General features: G+C 41.9%; 1 protein-coding gene across 2 annotated transcripts; it reads left to right on the top strand.

Moving 5' to 3' along the window:
• Nucleotides 1-2023: 2023 nt before the first annotated feature.
• tmem38b (transmembrane protein 38B) lies at nucleotides 2024-13272 on the top strand. 2 transcript variants are annotated; one of them, XM_030742053.1, is made up of 7 exons: nucleotides 2024-2489; nucleotides 9142-9298; nucleotides 9728-9912; nucleotides 10035-10122; nucleotides 10564-10681; nucleotides 12313-12507; nucleotides 12556-13272. In XM_030742053.1, the coding sequence occupies exons 1-7, from the start codon at nucleotides 2366-2368 to the stop codon at nucleotides 12619-12621; spliced, it is 933 nt and encodes a 310-aa protein (XP_030597913.1). In that variant the 5' UTR covers nucleotides 2024-2365; the 3' UTR covers nucleotides 12622-13272. The 2 variants fall into 2 exon arrangements, with proteins under 2 accessions (XP_030597913.1, XP_030597912.1); XM_030742052.1 differs by having other exon boundaries at nucleotides 12313-13272.
• Nucleotides 13273-17255: the final 3983 nt, after the last annotated feature.

The following is a 17255-nucleotide window of genomic DNA, read 5'->3' on the forward strand; positions in this document are numbered from 1 at the left end:
GGATGTTACATGAGCCTGTACATTTTCATACATGTAGATAAAACGTAGCTCCGGGGCTACTCAAAAAACATGCTATTTTAAGATATTCGGAGCTGCCACTAGGCGGCGCTCTACCGTTTATGGACTTTATGCATATGAGTGTGTTCAGGGCAGCATGCTTATCACACCACAGAAGTTTGAGCCAGATTGGGCAAGTTGGCTTGGAGTTACAGCCATTTTTGTGTTCATGGCGAATCATCGAACTTTGCCGTCCCATAAGGGTCACGCCCTTTTGTCAAAAAGTCACAGTTTTGAAAACACAGTAAGTCGAACTTCTTAAGGCTTTCCAGGTGAAATTTGAGATGGTTCTGCTAAACCACCTTGGAGCTGGACCTCCAAGTGTAAAATATGACATTTCCTGTTCCCACTAGGTGGCGCTGCGACTGATATTAAATATTGTCATATGTATGCGTTCAGGGGGGCACCCTCATCCTACTGGAGAAGTTTGATGCACATTGGATCATGTAGGTATGAATGAGAGGCAATCAAAATTTCATGGCGAATGATCAAAGTTCAAAGGGGCATAAGGACCCCTCCCCCTTGGCAAAAACTCACCATTTTCGAGATTTAGATTCCCCTGGGGGTGTAGGTTAGACAACCCAAATATGAAGATGATAACGTCTAAAACCTCTGAGTTATTAGAAAAAGTGTGAGGGCTGCAAATCGCCAAATTTGCATAATTAATTCAAAATGGCGGACTTCCTGTTGGGTTTAGGGCATGGCTCCAAGAGGATTTTTTGTGCGCCTGGACATGATATACATGTGTATGAAGTTTCATTCATGTACGTGAAACACAGCGGTGGGGCTCCAGTTTAGGGGGCGCTAGCGAGCCATTTGGGCGCGCCCTTGCCCGAGCCCATTAAAATACTTAAATTTTCACCAGGTGTGACGCATGTGCAAAGTTTCATGAGTTTTTGAATATGATAAAGCCCCCAAAAACCCAATTCATTTGCCTGAATAATAATAATAATAAAAAAAAAAAAAAAAAAAATAATAATAATAAACGAAGCAATTACAATAGGGCCTTCGCACAGTTCGTGCTCGGGCCCTAAAAGACCAAGAAATATTAATATGGAGTCACCAGCAGGTGTCATGCTCATGCCTACACACACCCATTATAAGCACTTAGCACTTAGTATCTTAAAGTATGACATGAGGAGAAAACTACAGACTTACAAAAAAGTGCACAAATCACCCATCCACCTAACAATTTTGTATTACCTTCTGTAAGCGACTTAATGTTTATTGAAATGCATGATTTGCTACTGTTAGCCACAGATGACAGTCAGTGAATGTCTTCAGAAAATTGTGAGTTTAGAGCGTGAACAGCCCAAACGCCCTCCAGACACACTAACACTGTCTAATTGCTGTGTTTTACAGCTCACAGTAAAATACCGCTATTCTTTGAACTGGAGGGTGGAGGCTCACACTGCATAACAACAGGGTTCAGAAATGTGATGTCAACACTTTTTTTTTTTTTTTTAAAGCTTTTGTGTACTGTCAAACAAAGTTATTCAGTGCAAAACGGCAGCATCTAGTGATTTAAGTGTTTTAGTATCATGTCTGCATCTTCTCACATAGATATTTACGCAGATCATTGATTTTCAGAGAGCCAGTAAATAAAGTAGGCCTATACTAAACATTTAGAGCCATTAACATATAAATATATGCTTCTTTTTTGAAGTGCGGCCAGCTGCACACTTTCTTGACCAGTTAAGAATATTTTGTACTTTCAAAAATAAAAAAATAATGATACGCAGTAAAATAATATCAGTACCAACATTGGTTGAACATGTTTGAAACTACCACCTGTAAGCTCCACCTATTAAAGGCACAGGCAAAAACAAAAGGAGGAAGACAAAAAGGAGGCTGTTTACGCTGCTGCAGGTGGGATATTTGTTTATTTGTGTGTAAAAGGGTTTGTTTACTTTTACTCATCCCTGTCCGATCACCTCCGATTCCACAGTGACGCGATCCCTCCGCCAATCACCGAGCCGCTCTGGCTCCGCCCGCCACATCACTAGCATGGCGGCGTGTAGAGTAGGAATTCCGCCTATGCGACGGTGACAGCGTCGCGGTGATGACCGTCCAACGGTAGTACAAGTCTGTTGCCCGGCGACCTAAACTCCCACTTGCCCTAAAGGTCAACTAACCAGGTGCGAGCAGCTCGGCAGCAGCCTGTCCAGAGCTGCCTCCGTGTCAGACTGGTCCAGACTGCGGATGAAGCCAAGTTTGTGCCCTGATGCTCTGAGCTGGACCGGTGCCTTCACTCCACTCCAAGTTCCCGCTGGGAAGCTCGTTACTGCTGAATTGTTCTAGAAAGAAGATGGATCTTCTCGGTGTGCTGCATTTCGACCAGCTGGCTCATGGACTGGCAAACTTGTCCATGTTTCCTTACTTTGACATGGCGCATTATATCGTGTCAGTCATGGCTCTGAGGGAGCAGCCAGGTGAGTTGTTTGACGGGAAATTCGAGACCGGCCAAGTTTACAGGGCGACGCAACTGTTTAGCTTTGTTCGGCTAAAGTTTGAATCGATACAGGTGCGAAATCAGGCCTAGAGCCACCCTGTTTAAAGTTCACCTGACTGCCACGCAGCCACAGTGGGGAATGGAGATGTTCAGAGACGGGCTGGAAATACAGCAAACGCTTGAGTCTTACAGCTGTATCAGCATGAAAACAATCTGCATGCTCCGTTTAAATGTGTTTATACAGCCTTGTATAACCTCGTTTCATAAATCTCATAAAATATTTATGACATCGAACACTTATTAGCATGTTTCCTAGCTGGAGTGGTTCTTTGTATGTGACTGGATGCAGATCTTGCTCCAAACATTATCTGACTGCAGCTTTTGCTGTTTTTATTTGTAATATTTCACTTTAAACTGAATCTGTTTTGACTTTGACGTTTGGCCATGCAAAACTAGACACATGTGGACATCCACTTTACTTCTGAAAAGTTGTGGGTTTTTTTTACAGATTATAAATTATTAATCGGTTATAGTAGTAGTAGTAGTAGTAGTAGTAATAATAATAATTTGTGGGTTAATTGGCACACAGAATAATCCAAGTCTCAGCCTTAATTCGATAAGTTTGCTTATAAATAGTGCTGACACATATAGGGATTAACTGTATCTCCTCATATTAATTGATAATTGATAGAATTAATATATTCCACTGCTAATAAAGTCGTGCATTCAAAGGCACTGCGTTGTTAGCTGACTTTATTGTCAGTGTCTGTTGCTGTTGGTAAGGGTGGAGCTGCTGGGTAGTTTAATCTATGCATCCATGTGCTGACTGAACATCAGGGACAGCTGTTATCAGCCCTGAAGCTAACAAGCTGACCCATCAAAGTTGGATCACAAAAGTGAGCTAACTTTCAGGAAGCTTTAAAAATCACAAACGACCCTTTCTCACCCTGGACCCTTGCTGTTTGACCTTTTGCCCTCTGATAGATGCTACAGAACCCAATGACAGATTACATTTTATAATGAAATGACAATAAAAGGCATTCTGATTCTGAATTTACAGCAATTAATCTAAATTAGCAAAATGATTCTATGTTGGGTATTTTTTTTTAAATCTGCAAAGTAAGTAACTAGTGTCAGCAAATATATTTTAGCACTATATTTGTCCTTAATGCAATCACAGATTGGAGTGCTGAAGTGCAGGTGTATTGAGGTTTGTTTCCACTGTTGTTTTTGATGGTGTGTTTTCGTGTGTGTGCTGCTGCATGTGTCTCAGTCTGCAAACAGTGGAGGTCTTTAAATCATTACTTGTTTATCTTAGGAAAGCAAATTACAAAAACAGCACAATCAAGCTCTCCCCACAGCCTCGTTATAAACCTTTTAGTCCCGTCATTCTAGCTGCAGTTGGAGACGGTCGTCCAGCATCACAAATTTAGCAGACTGAGAGGAAAAAAAAAAAAACTTTAAAAGTCCAATACTTCAGCTTTGTTAGAGCCTGTTGTACAAGTTCAGGCCAAAGGCAGGCGCTGAGCCATGTTCTGTCACTGAAATAGTGGCTATGGAGACAGGTGGGCATTAACTGTGCAGGGAGTTGACTCAAACACGTGCGCAGCCCATTGTAGTCCCTCTGCTGTAAATCTACAGGCTATTTTTGAACTTGCCTTGCAAAGCATCTGAGACGCTATGACCTTTTTAACCCTGCGTCCTCTAGTCCGATCTGCAGTATTTGTCTCTGGCTGGATGGAAGAAAAAAAAAAAAATCGCAAGGAGTGACAATGTGGACAACAATTCTCATGAAATTCTCATGTGGATTATTGCTTGATCGCTCACTTGATTTGGAGCGAAACATTTGCTGAAGATCGGTGACTTGCTTTAGAAAAGAAGTCACAGTGAGGGTGGCAGAGGAGAGATTTAAATCTCTGGGTCGTTTAAAAAGAACTTCAACAAAACTGTGTCGAGACACAAAACACTCAGAAGCCCCCCAAAAAGGAAAAGAATGCCATAAACCGTTCAGCCCTCTCTCTCGCTGTTCTTTCTCTTTTCTCTGTGTTAAATCCTCTTCCATGCTCTGCAGTGGTGGGGCTGCTCCAGACTTTCACAGACTTTAGCGAGAGCAAACCAAGTTTCAGTTCAGCTTAATTGCACATTAGACACGCATACTATGCAAACAAGTATTTTGAAAGCTCTTGCCTGTTCTACCCTGCGTGTTTATGCCATTATGGAGTTATTTTAAGCACATTTATAAACACTGCTGAGAGTGGAGTGTGATGAAACAGGACGACAGGGACATGGAAGGAGAGCAGTGGTTATATGTCAGTCAGTGGTCCTCCCTTCGAGCCAGAGATAACCAGAGGTGTTTTTGTTTGTTTTCTAATGCTGCCTATAAGTATGCTGTCCACAGAGGGAAGAAGAGGAAGAACTAGTAGGAGAAAGAGGGGAATTGCAGTGCACATTAGGAGGAATAAAGAGCACCACATAAAGAGCCTATTAGATAATGCAGTCCTTTGGTGTGTATAGAGGTGAGATGTTGTAGTTGAAACTGAAATGACTACTTTTTGTTAGACTGGTGCTCTGGAACAGGTGAACAGAAAGAAAGAAAGGAAACATCTGTGACCTGACGTTCTCAAATTTGACTTGTAAATGAACTTCCTTTGAATGCAAAACCAGGAGAAAGGAGCTTGCATGTCAGAGCAATCCAAGCAGTGTGTTTGCTATTCCAGCAGAAACAATAAACTGTGCACTTTTCTTTCTTTTTTTTTTCTTTTTTTTTTTAGTGGTTTGTTTCTCCACTGACGTGCACATATAATCAGTCATGTTTCATTAATTGATCCACCTGCATCTTTAGTCTCCAAACGCTGTTGCTGGGCGGCCCGTCAGGAACAGACACCTACCCCAGCAGTTTGTTTTGCTCTGGAGCTAAAGATGATGACAGTGCAACAGTGTTTACTGTGTAAGCAGTGCGGTGCAATGGTGAACTCTGTGCTGCAACGACCGCAACAACAAAAAGCAGCGTCGAGCGGTTAAGCTGGGGGCTATCACAGAGAGCAGGATGTAAATAACTGTCATAGTGCCAGACTTTTTTTTTTTTTTTTTAAACTGCTGTTCCCTGCTGACATCTTTTCCTTTTGTTTTTTTTGTTTGGCTTTTTTCTTCATACTTCCTCCTCTTATAACTGTAGCAGCAACGTTTTAACCACAAGAGGTCCCTTACATCAGACTTCATGGGCAGAAACATGAAAAAACTCGTATTACACAGCGACAGTTGAAATCTGCTAACTGAGCTGGAGCCGAATTGTTTTGTATATTCCATTTGTCTGTGGTGTGTTGGAACCCACACTGTGTTGTAAGCAAAAGGAGGAGTTATGCCTTTTTTCCATTTGTTTTGCAATGCGTGTGACTTAAACATGCTCAAACCCGTTAGATTATATGAAGGCATATCAGTGGACAAGCCCCTTTAGTGCTCACTCCTTATCTGCTTTTCCATTTGTATATGTGATATCTCAATGCAGGAGAAGTCCGAGCGAAATGTAACTCTAATTGTATTCAGTGTTTAGTTTCACCCATGACTCAAGCCAGCAGTTAGTGAGATGTTATCCAGTATTTACTCACAGGTTCAAGTTTCTGCTGAAAATGGATATTAACTTTCACATTTTCCTTCACTGCGAATGCTCTCATATAGAAACTTTGACCACCTTTTAAAAGTGTTTTCTAAGGAACTGATCACCTTTTGAGAAAGTTCAACAGTGAACCACTCAGACTCGAGGCCAAGGAAGGCTACATAGGAAGCAGCTTTAAATCCCCCTGGCTTACCAATCTCTCTCCAGGAGTCTTTAATCTGTCTGTAATCCTTAGATTGCCATTTGGTCCTGTATGTGGCCACTGACTCAGGGCAGGTAACTCAGGACAGGTAACTCAGGGATTGACCTAAGAGATGCCTGTCTTAGGTTCAAGACACATGTCTATCCTTGTGTGCGTTGGCAGCATTAATTTTGGTGGAGGAAAAGAAGTCATCCCTGGATTTTGTTGGAGTATGTCAGCAAAAGTACTAAGAGTTATGCATGCAGTTGCCTTTATGTTTCCACAATAATTTAGCATCAATTAAAATATATTGGCAGTTTAAGCCAACCATGATGAAGTCCACCAATACCTATACAGTGATCCCTCACCTATAGAGGGGGTTACATACCAGAGACGCCCGCGATAGGTGAAAATCCACGAAGTAGCGGCGTTATATTTATTTTCTATATATTTTTATAAACTTTATAAACTTTTATTTATATATATCTTTATAAGCCCTTCCCACACTCCTATAAACCTTTCTCACTCTCGTACTACAACTTGAATGATGATGATGAATTATGTAGCTGTGCAGCACTGATGGTGATGAAGGTGATGATGATGAGATGAATGCGCAGTATTGCAGAGCCAAGAAGAGCATTACAGCTCCTCTGAAGGCACCACTTCATCAGGCGCTTCATCAGGCGGTGCAGTATCTTCACCCTCAGCTGTAACTATTTTCGCTAAAGGCGTAGGCATAACTGATCTTTGTCCGAGTGATGAACATAGTTATGGGGAGTTATATAAATACCTATATACCGCAAAATTCCACAATATAGGGAAAACTCTGCAATACAGAAATAGATATATTTAAAAAAAAAAAAAAATCCGTGATACAGTGAAGCCACAAGAAGTGAACTGTGATATAGCGAGCAATGACTGCACAGTTAGGTCCAGAAGTATTTGGAAGATGACACATTTCTTGTAATTTTGCCTCTCCACACCACCACAGCAGATTAAAAAAACAAAATAAAAATCAATCAAGATGTAACTGAAGTGGAGACCTGCAGCATTAATTCAAGGGCTATTCAATTAAACTGTTGAGGGATTACAGTCATTTTTATATACAGTCCGACAGACAGTTGACTGCCAAGCAGTTTCACGGCCAGGGGAGGTCTGTTCCCTTCTTATTTCATGTCAGATTTACAAAAGTGATAAACAATCTGGAATAAACTCTTAAGTGTTGGTATCTGTTCCCTGGATCTCTCAGTGTGAGGTCCTTAGAGATGTTGATGCAAGTGAAGGAGGCCATTATTAGGCTGAAAACCAAAATAAACCTATCAAAGATGTGACAAAAACATTAGGAGTGGCCAAATCAGCGATCTTTATTCCTTCTTTCCTTGGTTAAAAAAAAAATCCCCTTGTACTGTATATAACAGTCTTGATGAGGCAGACGTGTCATTGGGAAAGACTATAATCAAGAGATGCCTTCATGATGCCAGCTGCTGGTTACACTCAAAAACAGGAAGTCCAGATTAAACATCACTAGCCTGCACAGGTCTGGTAAAATTATTTGGACAGGTGAAGCCAAGAATATTGGAAAAAGATGGTGAAGAAACAGCCCATGATCCGAAGCGTACCACATCATCTATCAGACATGGTGGAGGCAAAGTTATGGCGGCCAGTGGAACGGGCTCACTAGTATTTATTGATGATGTGGCTGCCGATAGAAGTAGCAGGATGAATTCTGAATTGTACAGGGCTATGCTTTCTGCTCAGATTCAGCCAAATGCTACAAAAAAAAACAGCTCTTCCTGGTGCAAATGAATACTGACCCAAAGCACACTGCAAACACAATCCAAAAGTTTCTCAAGGCAAAGAAATGTGATTCTTTAATGGCCAAGTCAGTCACCAGATCTTAATCCAACAGACCATGCTGTTGGATTAAGACAAAACTGAATGCAGAAAGACCCACAAACAAGCAGCAACTGAAGGTGGCTGCAGTAAAGGCCTAACACATCTCAAGGGAGGAAACTCCTTGAGATGTGACGCCTTAAAAGTTCATTCAGTGCCCCTTGAATTAAAGCAGAAAGTGTGCTCTTCAATCACATATTGATTTTTTAAATTTTTTTTTTAAACCCTCTGTAGTGGTGTACAGAGACAAAAGTATCAACAAATTATGGACATAACTACACCTGAACCTGAACATCGTAATAGAAAACAATCTCCTTGCTGTTTCATGCTCTACAGCTCATTTTGTCTTCAAGTCATGGCCAGTCCTGTCATGTAGATATTGTGTAAACAGTTTAAGTGGGAAAGAAATGCAGCGTTCCTTTTAATCAGGGTGGGATACACAGCATGCGTAAACTGATCCGATCAGTCTCAGTAATTCTACTGTTCACTTTTGGACTGCAAGTCCAGTCACACAAACTGCAGCTGTGATTAATAAACAGCTCCTTTACTTTGTTCCTTCTGTCTGTGAACTTTAAGCCAGTTAATATTTATGCAAAGCCAGAGTTGGGGAAGAGGCCAAAGTATCAAACTCCAATATGTCCCACTAAACTGCTATCTTTAAAGTGAACTGGTTTATGCATCTAGTTAAGGCGAGTGTAAACTACACTTTACTCAGAGCCACAGAGTTAGTCTCTAAGCTGTCACTTAGTGTAGGGGTTTATCTAAAAATAGTAATTATTTCTGTAATTCTAACAGTAATGGTGCTAATGAGTCTTTCCCAGGGTTTAAAATGTTAAGAACCCTACTAGAATGCTAATACCTAATATATGAAAGTATATAATGGAGACTCCCAAAAAAATAAAAAAAACACACTGATGATGCTAATCCATTTTTGCTGTTGTGCAGGAGTTCTCCAGGTATCCAGAGTCAGCCCATTAGCCTGCTGGTTCAGCTCCATGCTGTTCTGTTTTGGGGGAGCAGTGCTTTCGGGGATCATGCTGGCAGAGCCACCGGTCGCACCTTTGTCCAACAGCACCAGTGTTCTGCTCGCTTCGGTCATATGGTAAATGTCTGAGGCTGAAAAATAAAGTGTGTAGATTGTAGAAAAGAACAAGAAAGAGAAGGAGGCAGCTTGGGTTCGAATTGCTGAGAGGTGCTTTGTAGCCTTGAGGAAAATGGATACACAACCAAGTCGTTGTCCAAGTTTTCATGCCTGTTTCCTGTAAAGGGAAGCATGAAATGTGGACGAAATAGTGATGTTTTTGAAAGAGTTCCCATCTCTTAAGTCAGTCTTTGGTACCCTCTACTGGCGGCACATATAATTACACCCTTTTCACAAACAATACACACCACCCTCTGCTGGTGAATGTAGGTAATTGACAGAGACCTAAGAGTAATGCTGTCAAAATCATCTTTAGCCTTGTTTACTGGCCACGTGGTTGAAATATGCACATGTGTTCACAGGTTAAACGAGCCATGTGTGTCTCTATAGGTACCTGGTGTTTTACTGCCCCATGGACCTGGTGTACGGTTATGCCTCCCTACTGCCCCTCAGGCTGGTGCTGTCAGGAATGAAGGAAGTGACGAGGACATGGAAGGTCCTCGGGGGGGTCACTCAAGCGCACAGCAAATACAAGGACGGCCTTCTCGTCATGATTGCTATCGGATGGGCTAGAGGTCAGTAGGTGTGAGTGTGGTGACATGTTGTTGTGTGTTTCAACTGACCATAAAATATTTGACACAAATATTTTTGCATATTAATGCGTGTCAATCGTTTGTATGCTCACTTTCCTTACCAGGTGCTGGAGGTGGTCTGATAAGTAATTTTGAGCAGCTTGTTCGAGGAGTGTGGAAACCAGAGACAAATGAGCTCCTCAAAATGTCTTAGTAAGCCTCTCTGATATTGATTTTGGTGATATTTTTGCAAAATAAGTATATTGTTTTGTTTTGGGGATAATGTGTTATATATTAATGATATACTGTATCCAGGTGAGCTATTTTCCCATGTTCAGTCAGCTAAGCTAACGGGTCCCTGGTTGTAGCTTTTCTACAGGTCATACAGAAATGAAAGTTATTCTTATTTAAACCTCGGTAATAACATAAAGAAAGAGGGTATTTTCCAAAATTTTCATGTAATTCAACCACACTGAGGATGTTATACAGCTGTGGTTCATGCAAAGGGAAGCCCCCATACATCTACAGTTAGCAGCAGTCCTGGGTTTTATGTGCACATAAGTTGTGATTTATTTAAGTTTTATGGATATAATTGTCATCTTGTTTCTGTTTTTATCATGAATGATCTTATATTTTCTTTGCTTCTCTCTTTAGCCCCACAAAGATCACCCTGATAGGGGCGGTGCTGTTTGCTCTGCAGCAGACACACTACCTGCCTCTCCAGAAGCACCACCTGATGTTCGTTTACACCGTCTTTATTGTCGTTAACAAGGTCAGTCTGGTATATGTGGTGCTGTTCAAACCTCAAACTATGAACAGGCTCTAACGCGAGACTAGTGATTCAGATCCAAAACAAGAAGGTGCGTTTTGGTCAGTTTAACTTAACTGCATGCATTGACAGCAAAAACTGAGTAAGCGCCGCTCTTTTTATTAAGTTCAAACTCAGGTATAGCAAAGGTTTTAGTGCCACAGCTTCCTCCAAATCTGTGCTATCATGTCTTCTAAATGACCTTTCTCCCTCTGCTTTTTTGAAGTTTTTGCCGTGGTGACTCACATTAGTACGGTATTACCCGTAGGGCTGGGGCTTTTGCATCATTTTCATCAGCTTGCATCATCCACTTTTCTCTACTCTGGGAAACTTGTGCTCTTGACTGAGACACAGATAAATCTAAGACGTCTTCTTTCAACTCTCATTCTGTTAGCGCCGTCTGACTCTGATCTGTCAAATTAACAGCAAACAGTTTCATCACATTTAAGAGCTGTGTCCAAACCTGCTGTTTATTGTTTTGGGGTATTCGGTGATGCAAATGTTTGCTCTTATTCCCAAATCAAAAGTAATAAATTACTCATTTACTTTGTGTAAGCTGGACCACAGTTGTTCAACTTTCTATGAAAAATGACAAGACTGTCGTCTATAATCAGCTGTAATATTTTCCAGTGTCACTTAATCTTTTTTCGTGTTGACTTGACCTCATTGTGTAATGCTACAGTCAAACTGAGGGAAACGGTGGTTTTGGCCAACATTATTGTGACTGTGTACAATGAACTTGCCAGCTTGTTGCCTTTGAAATGGTTTCTTTGAAGATGGCGACCATGTCTGCGGCACCCACTCGCAGTCAGTCGCTATCTTCAAAGTCGCATCGAGAGGCCGATAAAACGGCAGTAAGACGAAGTCGGTCTGCTATGAGTTTTCAGTTGAATGTGGTCAACCTGGCAGATATGCGCGATATTACGGTGATTAACTGTTGCTGTCCACAAACACTGACTCAGAGTGATTGTAACGTGTTGGCAATCATGCGCTGTTTACAAGTTAGATGGGAGTTATGACTACAGTAAGTCTGAGTCAGACTGCAGCTGTCTGGAGACAGATCGCCTCCCACCAGATGATGTGCAATCAGCTTGCGATTGAAACTTAGTTGCCACTACTACTTGCAGCTGGTCTCTGACAACAAAAAAAATTAAATATGTATACATGCCCCACTATATTTGCCCGCTATGAACTACATGTGCCTGTTGTGTCTGTTGTATGGTGCTGGGTGGTGCAGAGATTAACACCGATCCCTGAGTTGAGACCACAAAACAGTGAGGGGCAGGGTACTTCTAGGCCCCAAGCCGAGATCTGTTGTGGCAACCCCTTTGGGATTACAGGAGCAGGTGAAAGTATAGAGCTAGCTAGGGAGAATACAGGTTTCTGCTGTGGCTGATAACATGACACTGAGAGAGAAGTATAAAAGCAAGGTTTCAGGCAAAATGATAGAAGATGTGATCCATTGTTAATTAGAAAATGTTCATTATAACTGTTTGAAGGACAGGAATGTTTATTCTCTTCTAAATGTCATTAATGTCTCCTTCCTCCTTATATTTTTCACCCATGTTGTGACACACCAATGTTCTGCTCTGCAGTCAAGGATGATGCTGACAGGCTCCTCCACCTCACCCTTCGCCACCATTGAGTCAGCCCTCTATAAGACCCTCTTTACTGGCTACTCCCCTTACGCTGCCCTCACCAGTGAGGTAAAGAGTGCATGTATCGACAGTGGCGCAATAAACAAGACAACCTCCGCCGCTGCCACCACCACCAAAGAGTCCAGTGAGAATGGCTCGCCAGGACAGCAAGCCCCGATTTCTCCTGTGAAGGGACAGAGGGGCTCGCTCGAAGCCAAAGAGGAGTCACAGAACGCAGCGACAACAGACTGCAAAAAGACCAACTAGTCAGCCTTTGCCCTGCAGCGCCTTTTCACCTCTAAGCAGGGTTGGAGTCATTTATGATTCAGACCTGTCAAATCGGGAGTTTGCTTAAACTTTATTTTCCATTTTGTCTTTCAGGGAGAAACATGCTTTTTGTCCTACAGGCTTAAAAGGCCATCTCTTTAAAACAATTCCTTTTGCATTTCTTAGAAAGCGATTTCAAGCTGGCCGCCGGAAAGGAATTTCAATAAAAGCCGACTCCCAACGAGCCCTGCACCTTATTCTGGGATAATCACCACATCCTTAAAGTACTGTAATGCTGTTCATGCTGTTGAATATGAAATCAAACTTTCTCTGGGCTGTAGCTTAATTTTTCAAATATATTTATAATGGGAACAACCAGTTTATTTCTGGGGTTTGGGGACCAGTGCCGTGCACCTGCTGATCTATGAATGTATCGTTTTTCTCTCTGTATATAATTCTGCTTAATGTAGATGGTAAATTTCTTACTCTGAAGTGGTTACATTTTTTAAAATAATGAAATTATATTCTAGCATATCCAGAGATTTTATTTTATTTATACATAATAATTTCTCTTTTGAAATGGAGCACAGTTGTATTCAGTTTCTTTGGTGAATGCTTTGAATGGCAATTGAACGCATGAGAATAAACAGGTTTGAACGCATTTTATTTCTTGCCTGTAGCTTTATTGTACTGTTCAGTGAACAGGAGTGTGCTTCGCGTTAAATTGCCAGACATATCAGCAGTTAAATTTTAAAATGTGTCTATCCCTGAACGAATCTTCTCCTCATTAATACGGCATCAAACATGCAGCTCTCTTAGCTACATTTGTTCAGTTTCATGTGTCAAAGGAAAAATTAATGACGACTTTAGCTCCTTGTTAGTTGATACAAAGCAGCACAGCTCTCGAAGTAACCTCCACTATAGGCTGAAACATTGCATCAGTTTATCATCAGCACCTGATTGATACCTCAGCCTCTTTAAAAAGCTGCTGGAGAGAGATCCCCCCCCCTCCACCCCCAGTTCTCATCTATGTAACCTCAGACGGCGAAGAACCCCCCCTCGTGAATACAAATTAAAAACAGAGGGTGGGTGTCGAAGAGAAAAGAGAAGCTGTTCAAAGACGATCAAAAGCGATACTGGTTCAGATGATGTACCTGCCTTTAAAACGCCTCTAGTCCACAGATGTCAGATGTATGCGTGTCAATTACGGGCTCGCATCTCGGAGTGTTTGCTGCAAAACTGCTTTGTGTTGCTTTCTGACTCTAATGGTGAACCGCGTGACCTGGAAAACTGAAAGACACATTAATAAGCTGTTGTTTTCCCTATGCTGCCTCTTATGACAAGAAGGCAGGTGACATGGCAACAGCTCAGAGCCTGAATGCTCCCAGACAATTCTCTTAATGAGGTCCAGACCTCTGTGACCCCCACCGCATTTACTCACCGAACTGAGTAGGCCCTCCTCTACTACTGAGCCCCGACTTATTTCTCCACGACCCTTCGCACCGTGCTCTCCACCTGCCTCTATCCTGCCTGTATTTAATGTGTCAGGTGCAGGAAATTAATCCTTAAATGGGTTCCCACAAGCTGCCTTTCACACGCACACGCTGGCATTGTGCACACACTCGCCTTCATGACTTTGAACCTGAATACGATAAGGATTCGACTTACTGTGGCTCAGAAAGATTCTCTTTCCAAACACACTACAGACACACAAAACGAGCACATGCACAACTTGTGTAATAAGACGCAATGCAAGGATGCTGTGAGCACAAACATTTCTATACACATTTGATTTTGAGCCCCAGAAAGCCACAGAGTACACAAAACACCTTAAATCTGCTGCTGTTATTGAAGTTTAAAAAATAATACATGTTCTAAAATACAGCTTTTATGTGCTGAGATTTTTTTTTAAGATACTGAGCATATTCAAAGAACTCTTTTAAAAAGGTAGTTTTAGTTGGAAATGTAATATTCACCCCAAGTATTCTGGGGCAGCATTTTTTTTTTTGTTGTTTTAAGGGGAAGCATTTATGGATTTAACCTTCATCCTAATCTATAATTATACACATACAAGTGTGTTTACAAAAGGTGCCGTGCTCCAAATGCAATTTACATTTTAATGACCTTTTTATTTGGAGCACATGCCTTCAACCCCTATCGGTGAAGTTATAAACACTCAACTTCTATTCCTGCCTGGTGGATGAAAGGTGCAGGACGAGGTGGTTACCACTTGGTGGCGTGAGGACGCGTCATCTCTGATGGCTTGATGCCTGGGAACTGACAGGTTGGCCAGCAGCTGCAGGCAAGAAAGGATAGGGACAGGAGGGAACCCTCTTTGCAGAGCCAATGGTGGCTGCTTGCATGTGAGGGTGTGTGGTCTGGTTTAGCTATCCTTGTGAGGATTGGCCATAGATGGTTTGCTATTTTTGTGGGGACATTTTACATTCTGGGGATGTTGTGGATTGACAACAAAACCAGAATCCACACTTAGTGGTTAAAGACATCCTCTGTTGGTACTCCAAGTCTTCAGATTGCCTTTCTCAGTGTTTTTAATGTCAAATAGGATTTCAGGAGAAATGTCCTCTTATGTATAACAAAACCAGCTGACTTGCATTTAGAGCATGTGTGTGTGTGTGTGTGTCTGTGCTGGTGCATGTGACATGTAGAGAGGTAACAAAGGCTGAGTCCATCAAAAAAGGCACAAAGAGCTTTGGGGCACAAACACACACACACACATGCACACACGTGCATACCTAAAAAACACACACAAGCATCCACCCACATGGACACACACACTTTCCAAACCCTTCCAATCACCAGTGAGCCCAGGGTGCTTTGTTTTTTCTTTCTTTCTCCACAGAAACAAACATAACCCACACACACACGTCCATAACTTTGCTGTCAGTCCATGTGCATAGTCCAAATTTTAATCATTCACCAAGGTCTTTGTTATAGGGTCTAATACTGAGGAGGGCCTTCTTTAGCTTTCAAAACAAACACGTTTCTTCGTGGCATGTTTCTGAAGAGGCTGTCATCCACACTGACATGATTGCATCACATACATAGTTTCTGTAGATTTGTCAGCTACATGTTTATGCTATGAATCTCCTGTTCCTGCGCATACCACAAGTGTACTTTTGGATTCAGGTCTGCTGACTGGGGAAGCCACTGAAGTACACTGAACTCATTCTGTAACAATAAGTTCTCAGGGAGGAGAATGAAACTCTTGCTTTGGATTTGGTGGAAGTTGCCATTAGGAGAAAACCGTAGGCCTCAAGCACATGGTCAGCAACAATATTAGGCTGTAGTATTTAATGCCTTAGTGGTATTTAGAGGTCCAAAGTATGCAGAGAAAACATAGCCTGGACTACTGACACAAGGTAAGTTGGGTCCGTGGATTAATGCTGTTGATGTCAAATTCTGAGCCTACCATCTACATGCTTCAGTAGAAAAATTCTTCAGACCTGGCTACCCTTTTTCATCTTTAACTGTCCAGTAATGGAGAGCTTATTACCACTGCAGCTTCAGATATCTGTTTTTGGCTGACCGCAAAGGAACCCAGCGTTGTCTTTTGCTTTTGCAGCTGTGCTGCAATGCTGTCCTGCTCAGAGCTGAAAAAAGTACTTATCTAGAGCCTTTCTGTTAGCTGTTAGTGCTGCTCATTCTCCTGTGACTCCTCTCATCTAAAAGGTATTTCCATCTGCAGAGCTGGATGTTTTTTTTTGTTTGGTTTTTTTTTAATCTCATTGGTGATTGGACAGTTGCATGATTGAACATGTATACGGTGTCCCAGACTTGATGAGAGATCAATTAATGGTTACATTTTATTTTCATGCACCTCACTGACACTGTAACCTACCAGCTCCTGCAACTCCATGAAAATAACTGTGAAAGTGTTAAACTTGTGCCAGTCTTCTGGCTTCTGGCTGTGCACCTACTGCAACTCAGTGGTGTCTTAATGCATTGTTACAGGCTGCAGATTGCTTAGCCTCTCGGTCTCGTACCGATACGACTGTGTTCACCCATTTTTATAGGTGCTTCATAGCTGCGAAGACTTTAATTAGTTTTCACTGACATCTTCTTTCTCTTGGGATTTTCTTTCTTAAGCAATCAAAGTCAGTGTTCCTAAAACCAAAGTTTTAAAGACAAATTACTCTGTGGGTGATGCAATCAGACTCATTATCTCTTCAGATGAGAGGAGATGAAAGTAGGGAGAGAAGTGCTCGGGACCACACAGGAAAAGACTCAGGGAAGTTGGGGAGAAGGAAGGAGAAAGGCAAATAGAAGGCAAAAAAGAAACAGAGAGGGACATAACTGAAGTAAAGAAAGAGGAAGAAGATGTGTGGATTGTGTCGAAATGAGGCGTCACATCATGACATCTCCCTTTGTTTTTTTCCTCCCTCTCTCTCCCTCTCTTACACAGACAGACTCACAAGCAAACAGAGAAGTCTCTTCATGGAGCTCTAACTGAACGCCAAACAGACTATGTCTACTGCTATTCAAGATCTGACTTGTAAAGAACAGCTGCGAGGAGAATGCCAAAAAAATGAAGCTACTGTAATGTGACTAGCATGCTGGCTGTGTGTGTGTGTGTGTGTGTGTGTGTGTGTGTGTGTGTGTGTGTGTGTGTGTGT

The sequence above is a fragment of the Archocentrus centrarchus genome, chromosome 12 (assembly GCF_007364275.1).
Source record: "Archocentrus centrarchus isolate MPI-CPG fArcCen1 chromosome 12, fArcCen1, whole genome shotgun sequence".
In the NCBI taxonomy this organism is placed as follows: Eukaryota; Metazoa; Chordata; class Actinopteri; order Cichliformes; family Cichlidae; genus Archocentrus; species Archocentrus centrarchus.

What these genes read in the sequence shown, in the direction of transcription:
- tmem38b (XM_030742052.1), top strand. Translation starts at nt 2,366, where the DNA reads ATGGATCTTCTCGGTGTGCTGCATTTCGACCAGCTGGCTCATGGACTG. An exon ending in TGCTATCGGATGGGCTAGAG is followed by an intron (nt 9,913 to 10,034) that starts GTCAGTAGGTGT and finishes TTTCCTTACCAG; the next exon opens with GTGCTGGAGGTGGTCTGATA. An exon ending in TCTTTATTGTCGTTAACAAG is followed by an intron (nt 10,682 to 12,312) that starts GTCAGTCTGGTA and finishes TCTGCTCTGCAG; the next exon opens with TCAAGGATGATGCTGACAGG.